Below are 25,635 nucleotides of genomic sequence, written 5' to 3' on the forward strand. Positions count from 1 at the left end.
AAAAATTGAGCCGCTTATGTAACTATAACTCTTAGTGGTTATTATGACGAACTCGAACGATCTGCCCGATTACGGATCGCTTAACTACAGAAATGTTGAGAGAATCACGCTAGGCAGCTTTGAATTTGATACATGGTTTGGCAATTCCGTAATTTTCTTTCAATCGGAGCCTCAACTTCTTGGCTATGAAGTTCTCGAAAAGAAGACTAAGCACACATCCTCTACCAAAAAGGCCAGTCAGCTCACTAAAGATCGCCTACCTTGGATAAAGAGACTCTTTTTTTGCGCCTATTGCTTCAAATATTCAACTAATGAAGACGATTCATCACGCCATTTATCTTATTGCTCATACAGGAGAAATCTGCCAGGACAACTGATGTATCTTGATGATGTATGTTCGATAAGAAGAGTGAATGGGAAACAACATAGACTTTTTTGTCAATGCCTGGCCATTCTGGCAAAGTTCTTTCTCGACAATAAATCGGTTTTTTTCAACGTTGACCTTTTCGATTTCTTCGTGATCTATCAAACATTGGAGGGAGTGTCCACTCCTATGGGCTTTTATTCCCGCGAACTAGTATCGTGGGAACAGAATAACCTCTCGTGCATTTTTGTAATTCCCTGCTATCAGAAACAAAGATTGGGTTCCAAGCTGATTGAATTTTCCTATCATCTTTCTAACCATGAGCAAATCATTAGCGGGCCGGAGAGGCCGCTATCCCCTTTTGGAAAGCTAACCTATCTGAGTTACTGGTGTCGAACACTCTCAAGAGAGCTGTTGTACGGTAAGTTGTCGACTTTTGATCATGTGACCTTGGAGCTGATAAGTTTTAAAACAGGCTTCAGATCTGAAGATATCCTTCTCACTCTGGACTATATGGAGGCTTTGTACGAAGTCGGAGAGAGATTCATTTACACAGACTACTATAGCAATCCTTGCCACAAAGATCAACGATTTGTTTTCTTAGAAGACGCTGGATACAGAATGTTTATCGATAAGGCGAAAATAAGGAACTGGGTAGTTAATCGTCACATCTCGGCAGAGTCAAATCTTGATCCACAATACCTACTGTTAGACTGACATGCTCAATCAGCAAATAGGATTTTGATTTCCTCGACTTTCTTTTTTCGTCTCTCCTCATCGTTCATAGATAATGCCTCTCCGAGTTGATTCTTGCGTTCTTGAATCTTGAGCATTCTTTCCTCTATGCTTCCTTCCATAATGAATCTAACAACTTTCACACTTTTATTCTGTCCAACTCTATGAATACGATCTATCGCTTGGAACTCGGTGGCATTATTCCAATGAGGGTCAAGCAGAAAAGCTTTCGATGCAATAGTAAGATTCAAACCCACCCCTCCTGCCTTCAGACTGATCAAAAGAACGGTTATTTTCCCGTCTATTGTTTTTGTGTTAAACTCGTTTAGTATTACCTGTCTTTGATCCACGTTCAATCTCCCATCAAACTTCAAGATTCTGAAATTTGATGTGTATCTCTTCAGCTCTTTCTCGACAAGATCCAAAAAACTTGTGAATTGGGAGAATACAATTACATGGTCTCCAGGATTTTCTTCATAAATCTGCTGAAGGTGTGAGAGGAGAGCATTAATTTTCGATGATTTCCCATAAGGATTGTATGGACGAATATAATAGTTTCTTTCATGCGTATGGTCAACCTGTGTCAGGTAAGCGTCGTAATTATCTGCCTTTGAAGAAGGACGACCTTTGAACTCAGGTTTGAAAGTTCTGAATAAACGGTTCTTATGAATTGAGTGTCTGCAAACAGGACAAAGTACTTCTTTGGAAAGTATCGAAATGTCGGGAATCTGAGATTCATTCAAATTGTTGCTAGCATTGATGGATTTGTGAAGCCGTGACTGAAAGTTGAAATGCTCCATAAGACAGCCGAGACAAAAACAATGTTTACATTCAGTAATCACACATGTTTCAATCTCAATGGGACCTGTGCAAATGGTGCATTCGACATCGTCAAAGCTTGGATAGGATTGGTAAATTTCCCTCTTCATGGAAAGCAATTTCTCGAAAGATAGTTTGCTTTTTTCTTCTTCTTTCTCAAGATCTTGCAAAATTCGATAACTCTCGTCTACAGCCTGATCTGCCACCAAGTTCGAGCTCTCTTTCAGGTCTTCATCCTCGTTCAAAATATCTCTGAAAGACAACCTGATGAGGTCCAAATGGCAACATGATTGTCGTAGACGCAAAAGATGAGTTAAAATCGACGAGTAGTTTTTCAGAACAAGCCCTGCCTTCATATTTTCATTGAGCACGTTGATTGCCTTAGCTTTCAGATGATTATAAAGAACTTCCTCTTTTTCATTGAACTTCAGTCTTTCGATTATGATCTCCCTCGACGGTAGTGACACTAGTAGATTTCCATCTTTGTCCTTCTGATCTTTTGTTCTTCGAAGAATTATTGGATCCAAAATTGATTTCAATAGAGCGAATGCACCATCCAAGTCTCTCCCCTGATCAAACGGTTCTGTAATAAAGCGCCTCCAAATGTAATGCTTCGCCCACGGTTGCAGATCCAAAAAAACTAAAAGTGAGTATAAATCGTCTAATCTGTTGACGATTGGAGTACCTGTGAGAACCCATTTTCTTCTTGATAAGAGCGAAAGTACAGCCTTTGTTGTCTTTGCTGATTTGTTCCTAATATTGTGACCTTCGTCAATGATGATACGGAAAAAAGTAACAGAAAACAAACCTATTCTATTGCCTGTCTTATTGATTCTTGCTGCTTCGCTCTGAACAGTTCCATATGTGGTCAATATCACAGTGGGTGCAGTGGGGTTTTCGCATAGTAAAAGACTCAAATCACCTAGGGTTTCAGTGCCATAGTATATATAGCATATTCTGTGCGTATTACCATTGGCCTTTGCAAATTCCCTTTCCCATTGAGATAATATTGCCATGGGAACAACAACAAGCGTAGTCTTATGAGCATATCTATCTCTGCGGCGTGGTTGAGTGTAGGATTTATCTTCGTGGCAGCTGAGAATAAGCGCAAGAGTCGTAATTGTCTTCCCTAATCCCATTTCATCAGCTAGTATTCCACCATAGGAATGGTTCTGTATCATAGGGCAATAATGAGAACATGCACCTGTGTAGAGATTCACATAGAAAGATTCTTCCGTATTTCCACATGAATCATCTGATCTTGATGAGAACGTAGGCCATTTGCATTCTTTCCATAAAGGATTTTTAGTGCCACTCGTTTCTGCGATCTTCTTTTTGAGGTCTTCTTTCTCTTCATCTGTCACTTGTGGATTGTTGAGTCCAACCAAATCATATTCTTGCTCGCGGAAAAGCATCCAGCTCAATCCGTATTTTTGATAAGGACGTAATTCCAACATAAAGTCATTGGGTATTGAATCCGGAAGACGTGTATCCTCATAATTTAGTTCAGTAGATTGATACAAAGATTTTAGCTGATTCATGGTCATCACTGCGTCATTCTCCTCTAAATGCTGGTCCAGAAACAGTTTCTTGCTTTTCTCTTCTGGTTCCTCAAGACTTACTAACTTTCTTGCTTCTGAACTCTGATTGCTCTCCGAAAGTGTGTGCAACTGCTTAAACAAGCTGATTAATGCAGCTCCTTTATCCATAGCAAAGTGGGTGTTCGCTGACTTGCCATTCTGGGCATTTTTTAACGTGCTCTCCAAGTCCCCTTCATCAAAGGGTCTTGGTTCGAATAGTTGATCAGTCACAAAGCAGTCAAGCGTTATGTAAAATGGATCTCCGGTCCTAAGTTTCCTATTTGACATAGGGCTCAATGACGCACTAAACTCAATACCATGACTTTCCATCAATGGTGCTATCATTTTTGCATACCTCTCCAAGAATCTCCCAATCTCCCGCCTGTTCCCTGACTTCTCGATTTTACTAACATGAACAAAGTTACATTGGGGTTCGCTGTTAGATAACAACAGTTTTTCATTGGGGTCAAGCAAGCCGGCCACGTATCTTGTACACCAACATTCTACTTCAAAAGTGCCCACGTATCTCCTCCAGTTGGCTAGCCGCTTTTGTCTCTTATTAACATGTAATTCAGAATCTAGGGTCTTCTCTGATAAATCATCAACTTTATAACTAATATTATGGTTTGAGGGCGTGGAAAAAGTGTGCTCTTTGTTTGTTGTACAGTCTCCATGTTGATACTTCCTGGGATTATCTAAATATGCATTTATTGCGAGTGACAATGCTTCAGGCTTACTATGAAATTCATAAAACAGTTGTTTGACGGTCTGTGATTTTAAATCTGAAAATATTGATTTTAATTCAGACTGAAACGAATCGAACAAATACTCATCAATATTCCCCTTTTTGCGTGTTTCTGGCTTTTGTGCTACTTGCCTCCTAGCAGGACTATGGTCGAAAAATCTCCTTTTATCAGGCATCACTCACTTGCCTTGTCAAATTTTATTAAGATCTGTACATGTTATTGTAGGAGTCCCTGCTCACATCTGTACACCTCAAACAGAAGAACAAATAAGTTATTCTCTAGAGGGAGAATGTTCGTAAGTTGACCATAGTTTCTTGTATTTGATCCGTTGCCCTAGATGGGTAATATTAACGGTTTTAATGGTGAAAGGATTGAAAATCAATAGAAACGCTCGCTTATGAACGCATTCAAATATAATCAGAGCGGGATTAAGTAATGCACTGAATCACTTTCTCTCTCAGATAGCTTCCACTTACCCTTGATTTCAAGCTTACTTTATAAGCATTCAAATTCTGCTATTTGCACTGAGAAAAATACTGTCGTTTGACACCAATAAGTATAGTCTTCAAAACTCGAGTACGTCTACCTATATGTACACCATCAGAATAACTTAACTTCACTACCTGAATCAAGGTAGGGGTGATCATCTGATTATAGTTCAAAACCTAAAGCTGGACTCGTGTTTTCTAAATTATGAAGATATGGGCCGAATATTAGACAACCACAAGGATCCTATTTTCGATTATTAAGTTCTATCCCAATATGTTTACACTGTGTGCCAAATTGCTTGATAACTCTACATTGTCAGGATATATTGATGATCTGAAACCAAGTGAACACGAAGTGGAAGGCGGGATGAAGTGATTTATCTTGACCCTGAATGACTGATCGTATTTTTTCTCGGTCGAACATTTTGGTTCGCACTCTTTTGGGGAAAGTTTCATTGATCTGAAAATGTAACTCGGGCGATGCGTGTCATTGTCACCAAAGTCTGGATAATCTCTTAAAGCAAAGAATTAGACCACAAGCCAAGATAGCTACTCTAGCTATGGCTCAAGAAACGTTGACTTCATTTGGCAGCCTATTTAGTTTTTTTCCATTAGAAGGTAAACTCTATCTAATGTGTATCCTTTTGGTGTACAAAAAGAATGCGACTGCGGAGAGTACAGCGCAGTATGTGATTAATAATATAAGGGCCATGATATCACTCATGTCAATTGTGCTGAAGGTCAGGTTCACAAGGCCCGTAAGCACGTTTGCCAGTACGAAAACAGTCAGGCCATTGTAGTTCACTGCGCGTAGGCCCACTGGAACACAGTCCTTATGACGATGATCATTCACTGCTGTTATTTTGTTTTCACTGCGTGTCAGTTCATATTGGGGTTCTCCCCATATAAGATTCTCAACAAGCTTGAAGCCAAATAAGAATGTATAATTGTAAGCACAAACCCAAATGACATATAAGGAATTGGCCATCCTTCGAGACACTCCATAAATATAGCATGTATCTAATATGTAATACAAGGCATGAAAAAGAGCTGCTAGAATGAACAGCCCTTTGATTGGTGATACTGTGAATGCCCTGTTTTTTCTATTGCTCAGGCACTCGTCTTTGGACCCATTAGCTCTTAGCAGATTCTTGCAGGTAGGGAAAAGGGGCAAAATCGTATATCCCAGAGAAATCCCATTCAAGTATATTGCAAGATACCCTGCTAAAGAAAAAAGTCCCTCTTTGTTCATGCCGATCAATCCTTCTCTTTTCGAATTGAGAATGTATTCCAGTAATTCATATTTTGTCAGGACAACCTCATATAATAACATTATTATAAATCCTGTCACAATTGGTGAAAGTAGATCAATGATTGGCGCAAAACTGTTTGCAACCAGTGGAATAAGACTCAGGGTAAAGAAGAAGTTCCAATGCATTCCGTACTCGGTGATATGTTCTTGGTAATCAAACAGCTTAACGCTTGTCAATCTCAGAGCACCCAAAACAAGTATGGGTATGCTATTTTTTATCGATGTGATCAGATTCCTAACGTAGTTATAGTTTGAGTCAAACCTTTGTCTAATAGTTTGTCTGGCGCTCACGAGACCCATTGAGAATACGAAAGATCCGACCCCAAGATCCATCAAGCTAGTGCCCCATGTTTCAACTTTGGCAAACCTCCTTGGAAAAACAGGGAAGTCGACTGACAGAATACAAATACACGTAATTATCATCATTTGTGCACGGTAAACAGTCACATAGGCTAAAATTGGTGTAAACTGAGTGGATGATAAGGTGGTCAGGTTGATTTTGATTGTTTTTCTGCCCGACTCTTTCGTCCTCCTGAGCACTATTAATAATAGCGGTATCATTGAAGCAGCAATCAATGTGATAATATTGTTAGAGTAGCACGTAACAGAAAGCAAAAGGAGAACCCAGTTTATCAAAAAGTCTAGAACCATAGCCTGAACATCATTGGAATCACTGAAGACAGATGTTTTTTTTTTCAAAACTGACCACACTAAATAAGATATAATCGATACAGATGTCACACCATATATGTCAATGGTCGAACCACCTGTAAGTCCTGTTACAAATTCTTCTTTTCTTTCCTTCAAAGATGCAGACATAACCTCTAGACGATAACCAACTGACTTCGACCTTTTTTTTTTTTTGTTTTTCAGCTCAGGGCTGATCTGACTTAACCTTCATAACACATGCATTTTTTGGAAAAGTTTACAATCTAATGAATGAGGAAGTATGTCACTCTAGTAAAAAACTAACTCTAGTTACTTTTGAAAACTGCGCTCAAGATGACAAGCTCTAAGCTTCGATTCAAGATTGGCAAAATGAAGTCAATCAACAAAGCCACTCTTTTTCAGCTATCGAAAGATCTAAAAGCTCTTAGCAAGACTGGTGGAACTCAATTTGATCGTGAATTAATATTAACTAAACTCAAGATTGCACAAGTCGTAAATGATGACAATACTATTGACTTATTCGAGATATTGGTAGTTGATTGTGAAGTACTGCATTCGAAACTACACCAACTTCTCTGCAAGTCAGATGATGAAGATATTGTTAAACTTGTGCGCGAATTGATGTATGTGAGCTCATACGTCAATATTAAGGAATTCAAAAAACTTGTGGCTTTATTAGCTCACAAGTACGGAAAAGAATTCTACGAGAACGCATTAAATCATCCCGATAATCCAGAGATAGTCCATAAATGCAACGGCAAGAACGTTGATTCCTTAGTTGAAATGTATTTGCAAGAAATCTGTGATTGCTATCAAATTTCCTTAAAAAATGAAGCGAAGGATATTAGTGCGCCAAAAAATGAAAGTACCGATTCTACAACGAAAAATGAAACTGATTTGGACGATCTTAGAAGAAGGTTTAACGCGCTGAGAAAGTAGTCTTTGTTTGACCATTTAGCATGTGATTATAATGGCGATACAAAAATACTAGATACGGATTAGCTGGTGAGCCAAAAGCAGTCGAAAGAAATGGAAGAGAAAAAAATCAAATCACGAAATCATTTAGCTGAAAAAGGGAGTCATTGATTATCATCTCACAATGATTCCCGTAAAAAAGTGCGCTCTTGTTTAAAGGTCCCTTTTTGTTCTTTCGTCTAATGTCTGCTTGGCAGCTTAAATTATCAACCAAAGCTAAATTGATTTTATCGTGGCTGTAGCGGTATTCGAAATTCCTTATGCGAGACAAGGTGCTCGAATGATCAATGGCAGTCTTTGGCGAAAACGAATTCAGGCGCTCATTATCTGTATCGTTGGTTGTGCAGCTATCCTCACCCAAGTTCAGAAATTCATCAAACGAAACCTCTGAGGACTCATAGGGCTCCAGTGTTTGAGACTGATTTTCGATTACAGGTGGCGACATTGCATTTTGATTCTCATTTGAAAGTGAGCGAAAGGTCGAGGTCTCAGATAATAGTTGACAACTGCTTTGTTTCGTCGAAATCTCTGTTACACAAGGCGCCTTCAAGTTATTCCGTTCTTTGTGCTTGACATCTAACTCATCCTCGAATGATTTCAAAACGCTCTTATCGTGGATATCTAACATGTCCACTTCCGCATCGTGATCGCTTAGCTGTCTAATTAGTCGGTCAACCTGCTCCAAGCCTGTGGTTAAAGACTCCAGCTTTGAGTTGCAAGAGTTATAGTCACCTCCAAGGGTCGTTAGTTCGTGAAACCTGGGAAGCTTAGAATCCATGAACTCTTCATCCTCCGATGATGGGAAACTTAGCAAATCATCGTCAGAACCTGTCTCCTCATTTTCCTTTGTGTCTTCAAGCTCCTTCTCTCTGAGCATATCAAGCTCTACCAATCTTCTCTGACGCTGTAACTTCATTTCGCTATGAAGATCAATTGTAGTGCGCGAGGGATGGGAAAAGAATGGTTGTTGATTGATAATGTTAGAGAAATTAAACCGCAGGTCACGCTTCGAAATGAATTTCTCGTTCTCAGCATCATATGCTGCCGAAACCTCATCATCCGTTGCCCTGTAACCAACGTTCTTCACCAATTTTCCTGCTGCATTTGTTTTCAAAACCTTCCTCTTTTTCCTTAGCTCCAAATCAGACTCGTGAACTCTTTTGGCTTGCTTTTTAGTATTTAATGCCCTCTTGCTTTTGTGTGAGCCGGACATTGCAGTAGATCCTTCGCTTCTGACGTGAGTTAATGGTTACCAATAGCAGGATAATTAGTGCTAAGGTTCGAAGTATTTGCCACTAACAAACACTAAAAGAATATTCGTTAATTTTCAATGGACCTTCTTCTTTCTAATTAATAACTCCCGCAAGAACTTGAGATAGAAAATTATGCATCCTATGAATAGCAAGGAGCATTGTTTATCGACAATAATAATGCAAGGCAAAAAAAAAAATTTTGAGCTCTAAGAAAAAAAAGAAAAGCTACGACAACTCGAGTAGGTGAGGAATTCTGGTCTACTGTCTAAGTTGCAAAGATGCACTCGAAATAGGCTTTCACGGCCACATTAATCAGATAGGTACTAAAATTGCATATGAGTTATAGCCATCCTTAACGAGATCGTACCCTCTACATTAAACATAAAGAGAACGTTAATAAACATAAAAATTCAATAAACGGCGGTGAATTTTCTTGGGTCAAATCAGAACTTGAACATAAAGAATAGATATCATCTCGCACAAATTTGACTATTTACATAATGTCTTGAATTCACACTTATTCTTCATTCTCATTTCGATCAATACCTGCTACATTTGAGGAATCATCAAGGTTTCGCTCAGGGACTATTGTCAAATGTTCATTTTCTGTGTCAACCTTTACGACACAATTGTTTTTGATCTCCCCCTTCAACATCATGATGGACATTGGATTCAGTAAAGCCCTCTTGATTAGCCTATTCAGTGGCCTGGCGCCATATTGCGGTTCATAGCCATTGGCTGTTAACCAATCTTTGGCATTATCTGTCAAATGGAGCTCAATTCTTCTTTCCGAGAGCCTGTCTTGTAAATCGCCAATTCTCAAGTCAACGATGTTCCTCAATGCTTCCTTGGATAGCTTGTTGAAAATGACCACTTCGTCAATCCTATTGATAAACTCTGGTGAGTAGTAAGACTTCATTAGTTGAAGAATCTGATCTTTGTCTGGTTTATCTGAGAGCATAATATCTTGCCCAATGTTTGAAGTCATAACGATAAGGGTATTACGGAAGTCAACTTTATTTCCCTGCGAGTCTGTCAACTTGCCTTCGTCCAACACTTGTAATAAAAGTTTCGACACATCAGGATGAGCTTTCTCGAACTCATCAAAGAGAATCACTGAATAAGGTTTTCTTCTGATTTTCTCCGTTAATTCCCCACCTTCTTCATATCCCACATATGAAGGTGGGGCACCAATAAGTCTCATGATAGAATGTTTCTCTTGGAACTCCGACATGTCAAATCTGATGATAGCATTCTCATCATCAAACAGAAAATCCGCGACCGCTTTCGTAAGTTCTGTTTTGCCAGTTCCTGTTGGCCCTAAGAACATAAAAGACGCGATAGGCCTTTTCTCATTCGTAAGGCCAGCCCTCTGTAAGCGTATTGCATTTGAGATCGAAGCTATTGCTTCATCTTGTCCTATCACTCTTCCTCTTAATGCAGCCTCCATATACAAAAGTTTATCCTTTTCACCTCTCATCATATTCTGGACTGGAATTCCAGTAGCTTTTGAGACTACTCTTGCTATGTCATCGGAAGTGACAGATTCGTGAAGTAGGCTTGCACCACCTCCGTCCTCGTCTACCTCAGCCGCAGCCTCCTGGTTTCTGATCGACGCATTGAGTTTTGCTTCTAATTCTGGAATCGTTGCATATTGAAGTTTCGAAGCCTGGGCAAAATTGCCCTCCCTTCTCTCTTTTTCCAAATCACGCTTAGCTATTTCCAATTCTTGCTTCAACTGTTTTATTCTATCCAGCTCTTGTTTTTGTTTCTCCCAAATTTCTGTGAGTCGTTTGAGCTCTGCCTGCTTGTACTTCAATTGCTCTTCTAGCTTCTCTCTTCTTTCTTTGCTCAAGGTATCCGACTCCTTCCGAAGAGATTCTAATTCGATTTGAATAGTCATGATGGATCTATCCAATTCTTGAATAGAGTCCGGTTTTGATTCATGCTGCAGGCGAAGAGCAGAGCAAGCCTCGTCAACCAGATCGATTGCTTTGTCAGGTAAAAATCGATCGGTGATATACCGATTACTATAAACTGCTGCAGTGACAAGAGCACCATCAGTTATCCGAACACCATGATGTACCTCGTACTTTTCTTTCAAGCCTCTCAAAATGCTAATTGCATCTTCAACAGTGGGTTCGTTCACCAAAATTGGCTGGAATCGTCTGGCAAGCGCAACATCCTTTTCAATGTACTTTTTATATTCATCAATGGTTGTAGCACCACAGCATTGTAGTTGGCCTCTAGCAAGGGCGGGCTTAAGCAAGTTTGAAGCATCAATTGATCCCTCCGACTTTCCTAAACCTAGAAGGATATGAAGCTCGTCGATGAAGAGAATGTAATGTTCGTCCAGTTCTTTCAAAAACTGTTTTAGTCTTTCCTCAAATTCACCTCTGTACTTCGCTCCACTAATCAGTGAGCCTAAATCCAGTGATATGACTTCCTTGTCTTTCATGCTTTCTGGAACCTCGCCTTTCACTATTCGCTGTGCCAGGCCTTCCATTATTGCAGTTTTTCCTGTACCAGCATTTCCTATCAACACAGGGTTGTTTTTGGTTCTTCTTGACAATATCTGGATAGTTCTACGTATCTCCTCATCTCTTCCAATGACGGGATCGAGTTTGCCTTTCTTAGCCAATTCGGTCAAATTGGTTGCAAATTTCTTCAATGCTGGTTCGTCTGATTGCTCTGAATTCATCTTCATCTGAAGATGCAACCTTGAACCTCCAGAAAAATGTCTACAATAGTAACTTTGACCAAATCTTGTTAATGGCATAGTTGATAACATGACACGGTTCATCTTCGATATCCTGGAAGATTGCCTAAGAGAGGCTAATAGGGCGGGTTCACCCATATGCACATTAAATGTGCTAATTTCGCCAACACCATGAAAACTTCTGGATCCCTTCTTGATACTTGACAAGCATGTGCGCCACATAGTTCAAGTTCTTAAAGAAAGACGTTGATAAGAACTGAGAGGTCTTCTTTTATACGTAACTTAATCAACAGGATGCTAGAATTTTCTAGGATACCCCGGATTAAATTTCGTCGCGTCTAAAAAGCCTATCATGATTAAACGTTATTGAAGGTGCGTGGAACTTTGCTCTGGTCTTGCAATTTTGTGTAGGCACAACTCACCTGATTTGAACACCTGAGATATTGCAGTGACCTAACAAGCCTTGATTAATGTAGGTTTTTCTGACTTAGTCGTCGCTCAATTGCTACAAAGGAAGCGGACTACAGAGTTAGCACGGTTTGCATATCTTTCAGAGAGTTGTTTGTCGGGTTACCGTTGAAACCTAAACTTTTGGTGACCTGTTCAGTTTGCTGTTATAGTACATAAATGTGTCACTTCGAGCTACAGTACTTTAATTCACTTGCATACTCATATATGCAGCGGCTACCCGGTTGATTCAAAATGTGTATTTTAGTACTCGGGTTCCAGCTTGCCCCAAGCTCGTGGCGTGCCTTCAATTGTATTCATCTGCCACCACAAGCTCCATTATCGTCAATTCATAAGGGTGGAAGCGAACCCACAATTATATTATTTTTTTGCGGGTTTATTTCGGATCTTGTCAAGCTAGCTTTGAGCTGCTCTTCCCCTGAGTCACTAGTGCTAGTTGCCTCATTTGAAACTTGATGATCCGGTGCGGCTTTTAAAAGAGGAGATTCGGATCCCGATATAGAGATTTTGTCCTTGTTCGGGCCAGGTGAGGTTTGGCTTTTTGCAACGGATGGTTTTGGAGCGATAGTGATTAGGGATGAATTAGATTCGGCTTTTTTCATGCTTGGAGTATTTAATTTCTTCTTCTTGTTGCTTGATGCATTTGTTGATCCTGTCGGTTTTCTTTTCACCGCGGTTGATTTATTATCATCAGAAATGGGACCATAGTAAACATAAAATCCATCCTTGTTGTTTTTCGTCTGTTCTTCAAACAGGAGCTCTTCATCATCAATAAAAGGATCTAGAAGGTCGTATTTTCCAATCCTTTTATTGCTCTCCATTTTTCGTCTATGGATTTCTTTCAGGATCATTTCTTCCTTTTCTTCGTCGGTCATTCCCGCTCTAAATTTCATTCCCAGCTTCCTTAGAGTGTCATCCTCTTCATCTCCTTCTGCAGTGTCTTCTTCGTTTTGTTCTTGAACTTCATCTTCAGCGATGTCTTCGTCAATTTCCATATTTTCAAAGGATATCCGTCCGTTGGGATGCATGACGTCAAATCCATATTTGTCTTCACAGAGTCTCATCACATTGAATATCGCCTGCGATTCACCAGGCTGCTTCCCGGGGGGCACCAGTGGGATATGTAAGGCAATTATCGGTTCTTTCGTATTCTCATCGAGCCGATTGATTTGGCTCTCGTTGAGTTCCAACACAGAAGGTGCGGGTAAGGAGGACATTGATTTTTGTAAATGTTTTCTATCATCGTTTTTAGAAGAAGGCTTCGATTGAACAGTAAGGTTGACTGGTACATTCGGGGACTCAAGTTTCGACGTATTCAGTTTTTTCTTCGATTGTTTGTCAGTACCTTTTGCAGGATCTGCCACTTTCGACCTTGATGATTTATTTCTGGCGCTCTTTGTTGACTCTTTCTGGTCAGAGTTCTGCTCGCTTGATCTCAGCGAAACAAGTTTCTTTGAGGCCTCGGACTCCTGCAAAGCATTGCTGTTGTTTGAAGTATCATGTTCCATGCAGCCAGGCGTACCCTTGTGAAGTTCTCCTCCGGTAATTATATTGGATGACTGAATATGAGATGGTGATCGAGTGCGAGTAGTATTACATTCATCGGCATTAATCATCGAGCTCAAAGACATCCGATTCACTGGTTTTGTTTGCTCCGATAGGGCTACTTCTGTTGGCACATCTGGCCTGGGAAAATTTCCTGTTGGTCTGTTACTCGATTCTGATATAATCCACCAATCTTTATTGGAATCAAGGGAGCTGGTGTGCTCTGCAGAGGCTTTCTTCTCAGTGTCTTGGGTGTCGGCATTCAACCGGCCCCGTCGCATTATATTGGCTTCATATGAAACAGAATCCCCTAACACTCCTCCGTGACTGTCATCTCTTGATGCAGGTAACGGCCAATCTGACTTACCCAGAGACTCCATCACTCCCGAATAGCGATTAATACAGAGAACGTAACTAATAAAAATATCAATTTTACGTCTGCTTAGCTAACTAAAATGCTCGAGCGATTGGAATGAAATAAATACTGTTTTCATTTTTTGAAAGAGTTGGTCTAGCACAGTCTAGTCTACCCAACCTGAAAGGATTGAGCTTTCTTCAATATAGCTATTTGTCCACTTAGGAAGTAACTTACTTAGGGAAATATTATGACTGCGGAGGTATTTGCCTTCAGTTCTCACGTTCTTTGTTTTTTCCATTGCAGCATTTCGGCTATGTTCCTTTGGTTTCGTAGAGAATTCCAAGAATATTAATGGCTGAGATAATAGTGAGCAAAAGCGAATCCCAAAGACATTGTCACTTGTTACAAAACATACAGTTTTCAAGCTAAAATCATGAGCTGGCGAGATAAAATGATCACAGTTTCACGAGTCGCAATTCATGATCTCTTGAGGGTATTAGTTTTCTTTGCGTCACTAGTGTCAGGTTTATATTAGTGAAGTCATCCTCAATCCTGGCTGACCAAGTTTCTGCTTTTTCGTCTTGGTTATATAACCTTTGTAGTTAGAAGGGTATATGAACTCAGAACTCGAAAGAAGCGAGGATATTTCCTGCAGACTATTTCGTGTTTAGCAAGATCAAGAAATGGCTAAAATAAGAAATGCAGTCATTTGGCGTGCAGTATATAAATATGTGTGCCATATAGGCGAGCACCATACTGTGATTTGTGGTTTTGTCACTTGATACAGTGGCTTGGGAAGAACCGACATATCCATGATCTATTTTTTTAAGTCAACACTATCTTTCACCTTGCCTTATTTCTTGATGCTATCAAGGACAACCCTGGGGACTATTCGTCGTGAGTTTCATGTTTCGTAGCTATGCTTTATCAAGCTGAGGCGGCCCAACGTTTCCAAGTTTTTTCAGCGTCAAGAAAACATCAGTCCCATAACCCTCAACAGAACGCATGTCAAGTTCCCCGTTCCAGTAGTCGGTATAAACCTTGCACATAGGCATCGAGATTCCTAGCGTAAATTCTAGTGGCCGCCTGACCAAAGATATGAGCACAGACTTTTGTTTATGATCGCCACTAGATTCCATTTTTCCAATATTGTGGATCATTTCACTCAAATCCCGATAATCAGTTGCGCTCTCAGACACAACAGGTGAAGAAAAGTCAAAGTTGAGGCCAGGCATTTTGTGAAAATTTGAAAGATATTCTTCTGCTAAAATAGGAGACTTCCCAAAGGACCACACTTTTTTGAGTTTGTTTGAAGACATTCCGCCGCCTTGATCGGAGAACTTGAATGTCATGTTTTTCTTTGTCTGGGTTATCTCCACGACTATAGGAGGTGGCTTTAGCTTTCTTACCTCATCTGGACTTAAATTCCCGTGGCGATGTATGAAATTCTGAATTGTTGATTTTAGTGAGTTCCGGAGAATCTCTGCATAAATATAATTCAGATGGTTTGTCAGGAATTGAAATCTGACATCTTCACCGTATATTATTAATTCCGGCATCTGGAACTCGGGGTAAATACTTTGTAGAAAACTCGACACAATATCCTTGCACGTCCTGAGCTGTTCATGTGCAGAGACATATTGAAATGCAGCACCTATATAATTAGGCGGTCTTTGTAAAGTGTCCTCATCTTGATTTTTGAAAGATTCAGATAGGGTTGTGTGTTGCTCGATGATAACTCTCCGGCTTATTCTAGATCTAAGCATCGAAGACATAAAATCGTCTAGCTGTTCTTGTCGCATTTTCTCCAAAATAGATACTTCTAGAGCCCCCATCATGAGATGTGGTAGCACAAGCAAATGATCATCCAAAACTTTTCTCAGGAAATCACAAAACTGCTCGTTCTCATCAAGCGTTTCAATTCTTCCCATTTTTCTGAACGCATTGAAGCAATGGTAATAGCTTTGATAGACCTGATTAATGTGGTGGTTGTTTATCACGCTGTAATCGAGACTTTGCAATTCTCGAATTTTCAGGCTTAACCTAACAGGCAGCTCTGTTCTGACAAAATTTGCACTGCTTATCAACTTTTCTTTGGTAAGCTTTTTACCAAAGTTTGCCAGATGCCTTAAGGTTACAGGATGAGCATCTCTTTCGGACCAGCCAAGAAGTATAGAGTTTTGATAAAAATGCTGTTCATTCAATAGGGATGACGCATGCGATTGGAATGGAGAAAGTGAAGCAACTTTCGTCGCTGCCTCCCCAAATCTGATGCTTCTGGACATCTTCCCTTTTTTACTCAAAAGTTTGCACTGCTTCGTCCAACAAAATCGACCAGGTTTATATGTTATCGTGCCGCAGCAATTGAAGACTCATTGAAACTGATGCAGATTTTTTTAGGATTTGACCGGCATCTGAAACGATATTGGTGCACTGCCAACCTTTCTGATAAGCCAAGTAGAAATATCTATTTTTCTTTTAGTCAGCATCTATCTATTAATATGGGAGAAATTTTAGTCTTAGCGGCTTTTTTCGTAAGCCGCGTTCGTAAAAGCATTTGTTTATTGTACGGAAACTTGTATGAAGAAATATTAAAACTTCTAAAAGGCCATGCACTGGTTTCTTATTGCCCTCACCTTTGTGCCGCACGCTGCTTCCTTAAGTGCTCCCAACAATTATGAATATAGGTTGTCACAGGAGAACGCTAAAGAATCATTGATGCACGATATATTCGGCTCTTTGATGCATGACAGCAACATTATTGCGGAACGAAATGGAGCTCATCGAAACGAGCAACTGCTTGAGCAGCAGGAAGCTTCGCCCATATCTTTTCCATTCAAAATGAATCAACTTCACTATCCGGATATTGATGATCTTACAGACTTCAAGCAGCGAGGACCCTTATTTTCAGGTATTGTAACTTTCGCCCATCTCCCCCAAGATGAATGCTTCTTCGCTAGAGAGCCAATTGATATTGCGATTGTCGGAGCTCCATTCGATTTGGGAGTTTCATATAACAGTGGAGCGAGGTTCGGACCGAACGGTGCCCGTCAAGGATCGCGAAGGCTAGGAGGTGGAAACAGCCCAATAAGAGGTAATTACCGCGCTTCGAAACTCAGACGCCTCGACCCTTACAATGCAGGACTTAAATTGGTAGACTGTGGAGACGTTCCAATGACTCCGTTTGACTCCAGAATAGCTTTGAATCAGCTCTATCGAGGTCACCATGCGATTCATAAACATTCAAGCTTCAACTCCACGCAGTTCAATAATACGCGTATTGTCACCTTAGGTGGCGATCATACGATCACTTTGATGAACTTAAGGTCAGCATATGAAACCTTTGGTGATCCAGGGGGGCTTGCGGTAATCCATTTCGATGCTCATATCGATACATGGGATCCAAAAGTTTTGGGCGGAGGAATCTCGGATTACGCCAGTCTGAACCACGGTACGTTTTTACATTTTGCTGCTGAAGCTGGCTACGTAGCCAAAAATCACAGCGTTCACGTCGGAATCAGGGCTCCGTTCATTTCAGGGATAGACGAAAAGCATGATGCTGTGGACTGTGGCTTTAAAACCCTCACTTCTAAGGACGTGGATGTGTACACGGCAAAAGGAATTGCCGAAATTATTAAATCCATCGTCGGACATCGTAAAGCTTACCTCACTTTTGACCTTGACACATTTGACGTTGGTTACATCAACTCGGGTACCTTGGAAGCTGGAGGACTCAGCTCAAGGGAAATCTTGACAATTTTGGATGGTTTGGAGGGCATAAACTTAGTTGGTTGCGACATTGTGGAGGTTAGCACTGCACCTAATACTGTGAATAGTGCTAGTACAGAGCTCTTAGCCGCTCAGGTAGTAGATTCAATGCTGGGGCTAATGACTGTTTTCGACCAGCCTGAATAGCACTCCCAAGTTCTACGGGTATCGTCAGTAAGTATGGAGGATTTGAGATTTTAAGGTCCACTGTATAAAGACAGCGCTGCGTCGTTGAGTCATTGATCAACCAAGCAAACTTCATAACGTAACCCTGCTTTTCTAGGAACGTAAATTATTGTCGTGGGAATACAATTGATTTAATAGGGGCTCGTAACCATGTTTGTGGAACAGCATAGCTGAAAGCAGCCTCAATTTTAAACGATAAATTGCAAGAGAGGAATTGAATTGTCACCTGCATTATAGATTGCAAGAAATTTGTGCAATAGTTTGGGAATCTACAATATGGTAAGTATATGGTGGTCTAAAACTGAAATGACCGAGCTTTGCTATAAGTGCATTAAGTTCTGCGATCTCTGAAGCTTATCCTCGGGATTTTTGATTTATTGTCGTTTACTAACCTCCTAACAGGCTGGTGCTCTAGAGAATGCCCGTAAAGCTATCCAAAAACTATCTTTGGATGCTGACGAGTCACTTTATGGTCAGATATATTCTGTTTCTGGTCCAGTGGTTGTTGCTGAAAATATGATTGGGTGTGCCATGTACGAACTCGTTAAAGTGGGCCACGACAATCTTGTCGGCGAAGTTATCAGAATTGATGGTGACAAGGCAACTATTCAAGTTTATGAAGAAACAGCAGGAGTCACCGTTGGAGACCCTGTTTTGAGAACGGGAAAGCCTCTCTCGGTAGAGCTTGGCCCTGGATTAATGGAGACGATCTACGATGGCATTCAGAGGCCATTGAAGGCGATCAAAGACGTTTCACAATCGATTTATATCCCGAGAGGAATTGATGCGCCAGCTTTGTCGCGTACCGCAGAATATGAGTTCTGTCCGGGATCTTTAAAGGTTGGAGACCATATAACAGGCGGCGACATTTTTGGTTCTACGTTTGAAAACTCCTTAGTTTCAGATCATAAGATCCTACTGCCACCGAGAGCGAGAGGTACAATTGTTTCCATAGCGGAACCTGGCTCTTACCATGTGAATGATCCTGTGCTCGAAGTTGAGTATGACGGAGTTAAACATGAGTACTCTATGATGCATACGTGGCCTGTGAGAGTTCCTAGACCTGTCGCTCAAAAGCTTTCAGCAGACTATCCATTGCTTACAGGCCAACGAGTTCTTGACTCTCTGTTTCCTTGTGTTCAAGGTGGTACGACATGTATCCCTGGTGCGTTTGGGTGCGGTAAAACTGTTATCTCACAATCGCTTTCGAAATATTCCAATTCTGATATCATTATTTATGTTGGCTGTGGCGAAAGAGGCAACGAAATGGCAGAGGTTCTGATGGAGTTCCCAGAGTTATTCACTGAACAGAATGGCCAGAAGGAGCCAATCATGAAACGTACGACTTTGGTCGCCAATACCTCTAACATGCCTGTGGCAGCGAGAGAAGCATCCATCTACACTGGTATTACATTGGCCGAATATTTCAGAGATCAGGGAAAAAATGTTTCCATGATAGCAGATTCTTCCTCCAGATGGGCAGAAGCTTTAAGAGAGATTTCTGGTCGACTAGGAGAAATGCCAGCAGATCAAGGTTTCCCGGCTTATTTAGGAGCTAAGCTGGCCTCATTCTATGAAAGAGCAGGCAAGTCAGTCGCTCTAGGCTCTCCAGATAGGCTTGGTTCGGTCTCTATTGTTGCTGCTGTGTCTCCTGCAGGAGGTGACTTCTCAGATCCAGTCACCACTTCTACCCTTGGTATTACCCAAGTTTTCTGGGGTTTAGATAAGAAATTGGCACAAAGAAAACATTTCCCTTCTATCAACACGTCTATTTCGTATTCAAAATATACGAATGTTTTAAACAAATATTACGATGCCAACTACCCAGAATTTGCGACTTTGAGAGACAAGATCAAAGAGATTATTTCCAATGCTGAAGAACTAGAGCAGGTTGTTCAGCTTGTTGGTAAGTCCGCTTTATCAGACTCAGATAAAATTATTTTGGATGTTGCCAACCTTATCAAAGAAGACTTTTTGCAACAAAACGGCTACTCCACATATGATGCGTTTTGCCCAATTTGGAAGACTTACGATATGATGAAAGCCTTTGTCACTTATTATGACGAAGCGCAAAAAGCTGTTGCAAATGGCGCTCAGTGGTCCAAGCTTTCCGAAGCCACAGGTGATGTTAAGCATGCAGTGTCATCTGCTAAGTTTCTTGAACCTAGCAAAGGAGAGGCTGCTATTTCGGAGGAGTTTGATAAACTCTTGAGCAGTATTTCTGAAAGGTTCCAAGAGGCCGCTGAGTAGCTCTTGTATACATGGTTCTGATCTCAGTAATTAGTAACAAAAATCCAAGCTGATCAGAGTGCTTTCGTTTTCGTTTTTCTTTTTGTTGTTTTCGGTACAGACACGAACTTTATATATAGTCGCTGTTTTCTTCTATTAGTTGATATAAGCACAGCTTTGCTTTGTGACCGCAGTTACGGTAACTATTAGGGAGGAGCTTGATCATGAATTTTCTGGCTAAGACCCTTAATTCTACCATTGGTACTTTAACGGGTAGCTCAATTCCATATGATCTAGGACAGAGAATTGTCAATGGTGTTTGCAGTGATTCTTTGGAACCAAACTCTGTGTGGAATGTTTATGAAGGAACGTCTCGAAAAGAGCCTAGTACGCGGGTAACTGTATTTGAGTTTGATCTCAAAAATCCCCGAGCTTCTAGATATGTGCTGTTTGCAAGAAATGCATTCAAGAAGCTTAGATCTTTAAGTCTCTTACCAGGAATTCTAAACGTCGTTGATTTTATTGAGAACGATTCATTCCTCTACATAATAAGTGAAAGAGTGAAGCCGTTGGGAAATGTATTGGTGATGGGCTCGTTTGATAAGATGCCTCAATGTGAATTTCTTCTACTGGGAATTTATCAAATTACAGTAGCTTTGAAATATCTCAACAAAGAAGGATCATCCATTCATGGCTCGCTATGCAAAAACTCTATATTCGTGAATGAAGCAGGGGAATGGAAACTTGGTGGCTTCGAGCTTGTCGTGAATATTCAAGAACGTGATTCACAGATTCTAAGCCAAGCATTTGATTTGCCTTCTTATCAGTCGACTATACACCCACCTGAGTTGAATGAACAGGGACTGGACTACATTTCACGCGCCAGCCTGACTCAAATCTTGAAACTTGATGCTTATTATCTGGGATTCTTCATTTATAGCCTCTTCAATTCTGAAGTACAGAGGCCCGATCCTCCCCAACTCAATAAGCCGAACAAACTTCCAATATCTCTTGCATCGCACGTGAAAAAGCTTCTTCATAAATCACCATCCGTAAGATATTCCGTGGAAGAGTTTTTGAATGCTGGAATGCAATCATGCTTCAATTTACCATTGATCAGTGTGTCGAAACAAATTTCCGAGCTCAGTTTCAAATCTAATGCTGAAAAACTGGAGATATTTAGCTCCTTAGATGAATTTGAACAATTCCCTGATGGGTTCTTTGAGTATAAGGTTTTGCCAGAGCTCATCACTACCTTTCAGTCTTTGTTGACCAACCAAGACAACCAGCAGTCTGCTCTCTTACTGCTGATTTTAAAGCGCGTAGATCAATTGGATGAAGGAACTTTCCAGCATCAGGTTAAACCTCTTGTATTGCGAGCCTTTGAACTACCAGATAGAGCAATCCGGATTACACTTCTCAGTTCGTTACCAACAATCATCAATTATTTTCAACCTTACGAAATTCAAGATCGAATCTTTCCAAATCTGGTTCAAGGCTTCAACGATACCAATTCTTCAATAAGAGAAGCTACAATAAAGTCAGTGCTTCCAGTTGCAGATAAGCTTTCGGGTCGACAAGTCAATAATGATATCTTGAAGTACATGGCAAAACTTCAAAACGACCCAACGCCAGAAATCAGAGCTAATACTATAATTTGTCTATCCAAAATCGCATCTTATATGAATCCTTCTTCGAGAACTCCCGTACTTATCACTGCATATTCCAAAGCATTAAAGGATCCGTTTGTACCCTCTCGGATAATCTCCTTGCTTGCTTTCGAAAACTCTATTGAGTATTTTCCTCCAGAGGTGTGTTGCTCAAAAGTTCTGTCTGCTATCGCTCCTGCTCTGTTAGACAAGTCATCGAAGGTGAGAACAGAGGCACGGAGAGTGTTCAACTTGTACTTTTCGAAAATCGATGAAGCTGCCAATCAGCTACCATTAGACAGTGAGGAGACTATACATCTGGAAAGCCAGGATTCAGAAAATATACTTGCTCGCTTGGATACGCTATCCCTTTCGGGTGTGAAACTGAAGAATACGCAATCATCATTATTAGGCTTGGGGCCAAATGCAAGTTCAGGATCTACGGTGAGCCTAACAATGAAAAATCTGAGCCCAAGCTCAGAGTCTTTAAATGTTGGTCGGCCCTTGAAAAGCTTATCAAATGCGGATGTCGAGGAGAATTGGGATGCCATGGATGACGAATGGCATTATGCTTCCGACTGTGAAGACAAGCCAGTACTTCGACATTTGGAGGTGACTCAAAACCGTCAAGAAAGTGAAAAGCTCAAAACAGCTCTACGGCTAGACAAAGGCGACCCGAAAACACCCAAAGGATCGCTCAAGTTACAACCGAAATCCAAACTGAAGCTTAACTTGGATGACGATGATGTTGATGGTTGGGAGGGTCAGTGGTGACTTTCAACATGGGTGAACGTGGCTCAAAGTTGACAAAAGTGTATATATATAATATCAGATCTTACAATTTTTTGCTACAAAAAAGAATATTGCTCCTTATCAGGGGCTCGAACCCTGGACATTTCGGTCGACTTCCGAATAAAATCCCTAAAAGCCGAACGCTCTACCAACTGAGCTAATAAGGATAAAGCACTCAGTTTTTCCTACATGATGTATTCATAAAGCTTATATTCACGGACACAGATGGGGAGCAAGTGAAGAGATATCACGAATATATGTGGACGTAGCTTTGTTTGATCATAAGTGAAGTGTATGTGAAGCAGATCGCAAGTTTCCCGAAATGAATTACTTGCATTAACATAGGCGTATGATATTATATCCTAGTAGGTATGAGTCAAATATTTGCTTCAAATAAATACTCACAACTGTAATTCTTTTTATTGTACGTAGGCGATCACAGATCAGGCAATCTGGTTAATGCAGCTGTAGGAAGGGGAAGACCAGGACCGGTCTAGTCTTGCTTACACAAGATAATCATCCATCTAACGTGGGTCGGAAGAACCGTAGTTCCAGATAAAACGCGTTGGACTACAATTTCTGAAATAGGGCACTACTTTTTGCGTGGATACCTTCAAATTTCATGTCCAGATCTTAGCGGAAAATCTAAACCTGACAAATCCTTAAGGGAGAACCTTGGAATGATCGGAATACCTCTAAAACTAATCAACCAAGAACCAAGCATGAACTCCTAAATTATACCCACCTTACTCATTTTTGCAGTTCTACCAACTGTTGGTGCCTACGATTTCAAGAATGAGCTTGTAGTCCATAAATATGTGTCATATTAGTTGGTTGATATTTCCTGTGTTAGCTTTATGCAAAGTTGTAAGTATAGTTGTGCAAGTGTCACAAACAAGAATTGAGCACATGTGTTTGATCAGCTTATTGGAGACTGTTTCAACACATTGGGTACTCGTTATCTCAGGTGTGTAGTCTGTTAATGTAGTTATTTATTCTATCCCCAGTTGAAAGGTATTCACCTCAGCTGCCGATTGTATGCTCCGATAAGCAAATGTTCCATAATATACCCAAGTGTACATCTAAACTGGAAGTAGATATCTTAGCAAGAAAGCAAAATGTTTTCCTAATTTCATGCCCACATGCATTTGCATCCTTAGTGATTAAAGGGTAAACCCCATTCTCTAGGTATGTCTGATCGATTTTTTGTTTCAGAGCTTGGGGTCTTGTATGGCCATTTGTTTCACATTATAGATAAAAGTACAACCCAGAATTAATTGCGGGTACGTTCTTATCAAGCTTGAAATCTTATCTTTGATGTTGAACTATTCCATAAATAAAACTGTGTTATTACTTTTCCTATTTGTTAGTCTTCTCCATCAACTATAATGAAAATGAACTGTTCACATATGTCTGAAGATTAATCATTCGTACTAGTTTTTGATTTGCTATCTCCATTTGCCGGTACCCAAAAACAAATCAAAAATAAATGCTATGATATTTTAATATAAACAAGTAGTGATATTAAATACTCTATCTATCCTCCTCTAATTTTCAAAATGGATATGTAATTTACTTTGGTAAGCACCTATCATAGGCCAGAACGGTCTACGAAACAGTCTGATCATGGATAATGATCAACGGTAAGCGGTTGAATCCTATTCATAAGATCTGATTCATGGATCAAGAGCAGAGGTCTAAATAGTAGCATGACATATATTCCCAAAAACCTAAACGCCGTGTAATCGTACTCCCTTGATCATCAAAAAACATATATCAAAAAACATATAATTACCCTATAGATGGATATTTGATTTAGCAATAAGAGGACAACTGGGACAATGGAAGAATACGAAAATTTCTCTTCTCTTCGGTTCACCTGTTTTAACACGGATCTAAAATTTATTGTATCTTATTAAATCCCTTTGAATATTAGCTAATAATAATATTCTATATATTGGAGTTTTAGATGAATAATCTAGGATGGACTTGTACGGTGTTCATTCCTGTTTGACTAATTGACTCGTAGAATTGTTGAGAATTTTCTGATGATGTGATCGGGATCCTTATTGCAAGCTATTCCACGACTCGAACATATGGAAACACCTCTATAAAACTCTTTTCAGTATCATCAAAGGATGTACAGATGGTATCATAACTGCACGCACACGATAGGTATTATTATAGGTGAGCTGCATACCTTTCAACTAGAGTACAAGGCAGGGATAGGCTATCAGGATACATGGCTATAGCCAAAACTGTTGGAATTTACTTTTGATAAGTGTAATGTCTACAGTCATTATACTTCCTTCAATAGTGTGACTATGTATTAGATGGTTAATATCTTTGGTATACCTAACTCCCTCACTTATAAGTGGGGTATAGCATATCCTTATATATTATTTGGATAGTCTCATATGTGATTCAGATTTGTATCATTTGGATCTGATGCACATACTATGCATGTGCTAAACCACAAACCTTCATATTAGGATAAGCCGCACAGCCATAATATAATCTATTGACTATCTTATCTCAACAAAAATAACTCTTTCGTGCGGAACACTGAAAAACACACAGTGTGTACGCGCTCTATCGTGTTTCAAGTCCACTGAACCGCATAATATCCTTCATGTTGAGTGTCCCTCCTGGCCTCTGTCTTCTCTACTCCAAAAAATTGTGCAAGTCCTTCTCTCTCACATGTCGATATAAGAGACCTTGGGAAAATTGGTATTTGGTTTCTTTCGGCATGAACGTCTACGTGTCTGCTCTGCTTCTCTCAAACTCTTCTCCTATTCATCATTTTTTTCTACCACTTATATTGGACTTCAGTTTTGCTTGCAATGCTATGACTATTCTGTGTTTGCCCGCCACTGCAATTCGAATAGAGGACCCGCACGATTATTGCCGTTTGCTGTTAACAACGATCAAATGGTAACGCATTTGTTTCCAAATTGAGCACAAACGTGCACACGTCAAA

The 25,635-nt window shown here is 40.2% G+C and overlaps 11 protein-coding genes across 11 annotated transcripts; 5 read left to right on the forward strand and 6 right to left on the reverse strand.

Annotated features, from left to right (window-relative positions):
* Window positions 1-43: 43 nt before the first annotated feature.
* On the forward strand, window positions 44-1,081 carry KL911_005358 (uncharacterized protein; the record flags this gene model as incomplete). The annotated part of the gene is made up of 1 exon (XM_043200751.1): window positions 44-1,081. The coding sequence occupies one exon, from the start codon at window positions 44-46 to the stop codon at window positions 1,079-1,081; it is 1,038 nt and encodes a 345-aa protein (XP_043051906.1).
* A 5-nt stretch (window positions 1,082-1,086) lies between these two features.
* On the reverse strand, window positions 1,087-4,419 carry KL911_005359 (uncharacterized protein; the record flags this gene model as incomplete). The annotated part of the gene is made up of 1 exon (XM_043200752.1): window positions 1,087-4,419. One exon carries the CDS (start codon window positions 4,417-4,419, stop codon window positions 1,087-1,089), a length of 3,333 nt encoding a protein of 1,110 aa, XP_043051907.1.
* Window positions 4,420-5,357: 938 nt separating this feature from the next.
* On the reverse strand, window positions 5,358-6,863 carry KL911_005360 (uncharacterized protein; the record flags this gene model as incomplete). Its single annotated transcript, XM_043200754.1, has 1 exon — window positions 5,358-6,863. The coding sequence occupies one exon, from the start codon at window positions 6,861-6,863 to the stop codon at window positions 5,358-5,360; it is 1,506 nt and encodes a 501-aa protein (XP_043051908.1).
* A 183-nt stretch (window positions 6,864-7,046) lies between these two features.
* On the forward strand, window positions 7,047-7,652 carry KL911_005361 (uncharacterized protein; the record flags this gene model as incomplete). The annotated part of the gene is made up of 1 exon (XM_043200755.1): window positions 7,047-7,652. One exon carries the CDS (start codon window positions 7,047-7,049, stop codon window positions 7,650-7,652), a length of 606 nt encoding a protein of 201 aa, XP_043051909.1.
* Window positions 7,653-7,758: 106 nt separating this feature from the next.
* KL911_005362 (uncharacterized protein) lies at window positions 7,759-8,901 on the reverse strand (the record flags this gene model as incomplete). The annotated part of the gene is made up of 1 exon (XM_043200756.1): window positions 7,759-8,901. The coding sequence occupies one exon, from the start codon at window positions 8,899-8,901 to the stop codon at window positions 7,759-7,761; it is 1,143 nt and encodes a 380-aa protein (XP_043051910.1).
* A 557-nt stretch (window positions 8,902-9,458) lies between these two features.
* Window positions 9,459-11,882, reverse strand: KL911_005363 (uncharacterized protein; the record flags this gene model as incomplete). Its single annotated transcript, XM_043200757.1, has 1 exon — window positions 9,459-11,882. The coding sequence occupies one exon, from the start codon at window positions 11,880-11,882 to the stop codon at window positions 9,459-9,461; it is 2,424 nt and encodes an 807-aa protein (XP_043051911.1).
* Window positions 11,883-12,457: 575 nt separating this feature from the next.
* On the reverse strand, window positions 12,458-14,053 carry KL911_005364 (uncharacterized protein; the record flags this gene model as incomplete). Its single annotated transcript, XM_043200758.1, has 1 exon — window positions 12,458-14,053. The coding sequence occupies one exon, from the start codon at window positions 14,051-14,053 to the stop codon at window positions 12,458-12,460; it is 1,596 nt and encodes a 531-aa protein (XP_043051912.1).
* Window positions 14,054-14,948: 895 nt separating this feature from the next.
* On the reverse strand, window positions 14,949-16,316 carry KL911_005365 (uncharacterized protein; the record flags this gene model as incomplete). Its single annotated transcript, XM_043200759.1, has 1 exon — window positions 14,949-16,316. The coding sequence occupies one exon, from the start codon at window positions 16,314-16,316 to the stop codon at window positions 14,949-14,951; it is 1,368 nt and encodes a 455-aa protein (XP_043051913.1).
* Window positions 16,317-16,641: 325 nt separating this feature from the next.
* KL911_005366 (uncharacterized protein) lies at window positions 16,642-17,946 on the forward strand (the record flags this gene model as incomplete). The annotated part of the gene is made up of 1 exon (XM_043200760.1): window positions 16,642-17,946. One exon carries the CDS (start codon window positions 16,642-16,644, stop codon window positions 17,944-17,946), a length of 1,305 nt encoding a protein of 434 aa, XP_043051914.1.
* Window positions 17,947-18,516: 570 nt separating this feature from the next.
* KL911_005367 (uncharacterized protein) lies at window positions 18,517-20,235 on the forward strand (the record flags this gene model as incomplete). Its single annotated transcript, XM_043200761.1, has 1 exon — window positions 18,517-20,235. The coding sequence occupies one exon, from the start codon at window positions 18,517-18,519 to the stop codon at window positions 20,233-20,235; it is 1,719 nt and encodes a 572-aa protein (XP_043051915.1).
* A 203-nt stretch (window positions 20,236-20,438) lies between these two features.
* KL911_005368 (uncharacterized protein) lies at window positions 20,439-22,637 on the forward strand (the record flags this gene model as incomplete). Its single annotated transcript, XM_043200762.1, has 1 exon — window positions 20,439-22,637. One exon carries the CDS (start codon window positions 20,439-20,441, stop codon window positions 22,635-22,637), a length of 2,199 nt encoding a protein of 732 aa, XP_043051916.1.
* Between the last annotated feature and the right edge of the window lie 2,998 nt (window positions 22,638-25,635).

The sequence above is a fragment of the Ogataea haglerorum genome (assembly GCF_019207285.1).
Source record: "Ogataea haglerorum isolate 81-453-3 chromosome Unknown 81-453-3_NODE_22_length_69008_cov_99.063295, whole genome shotgun sequence".
NCBI lineage: Eukaryota > Fungi > Ascomycota > Pichiomycetes > Pichiales > Pichiaceae > Ogataea > Ogataea haglerorum.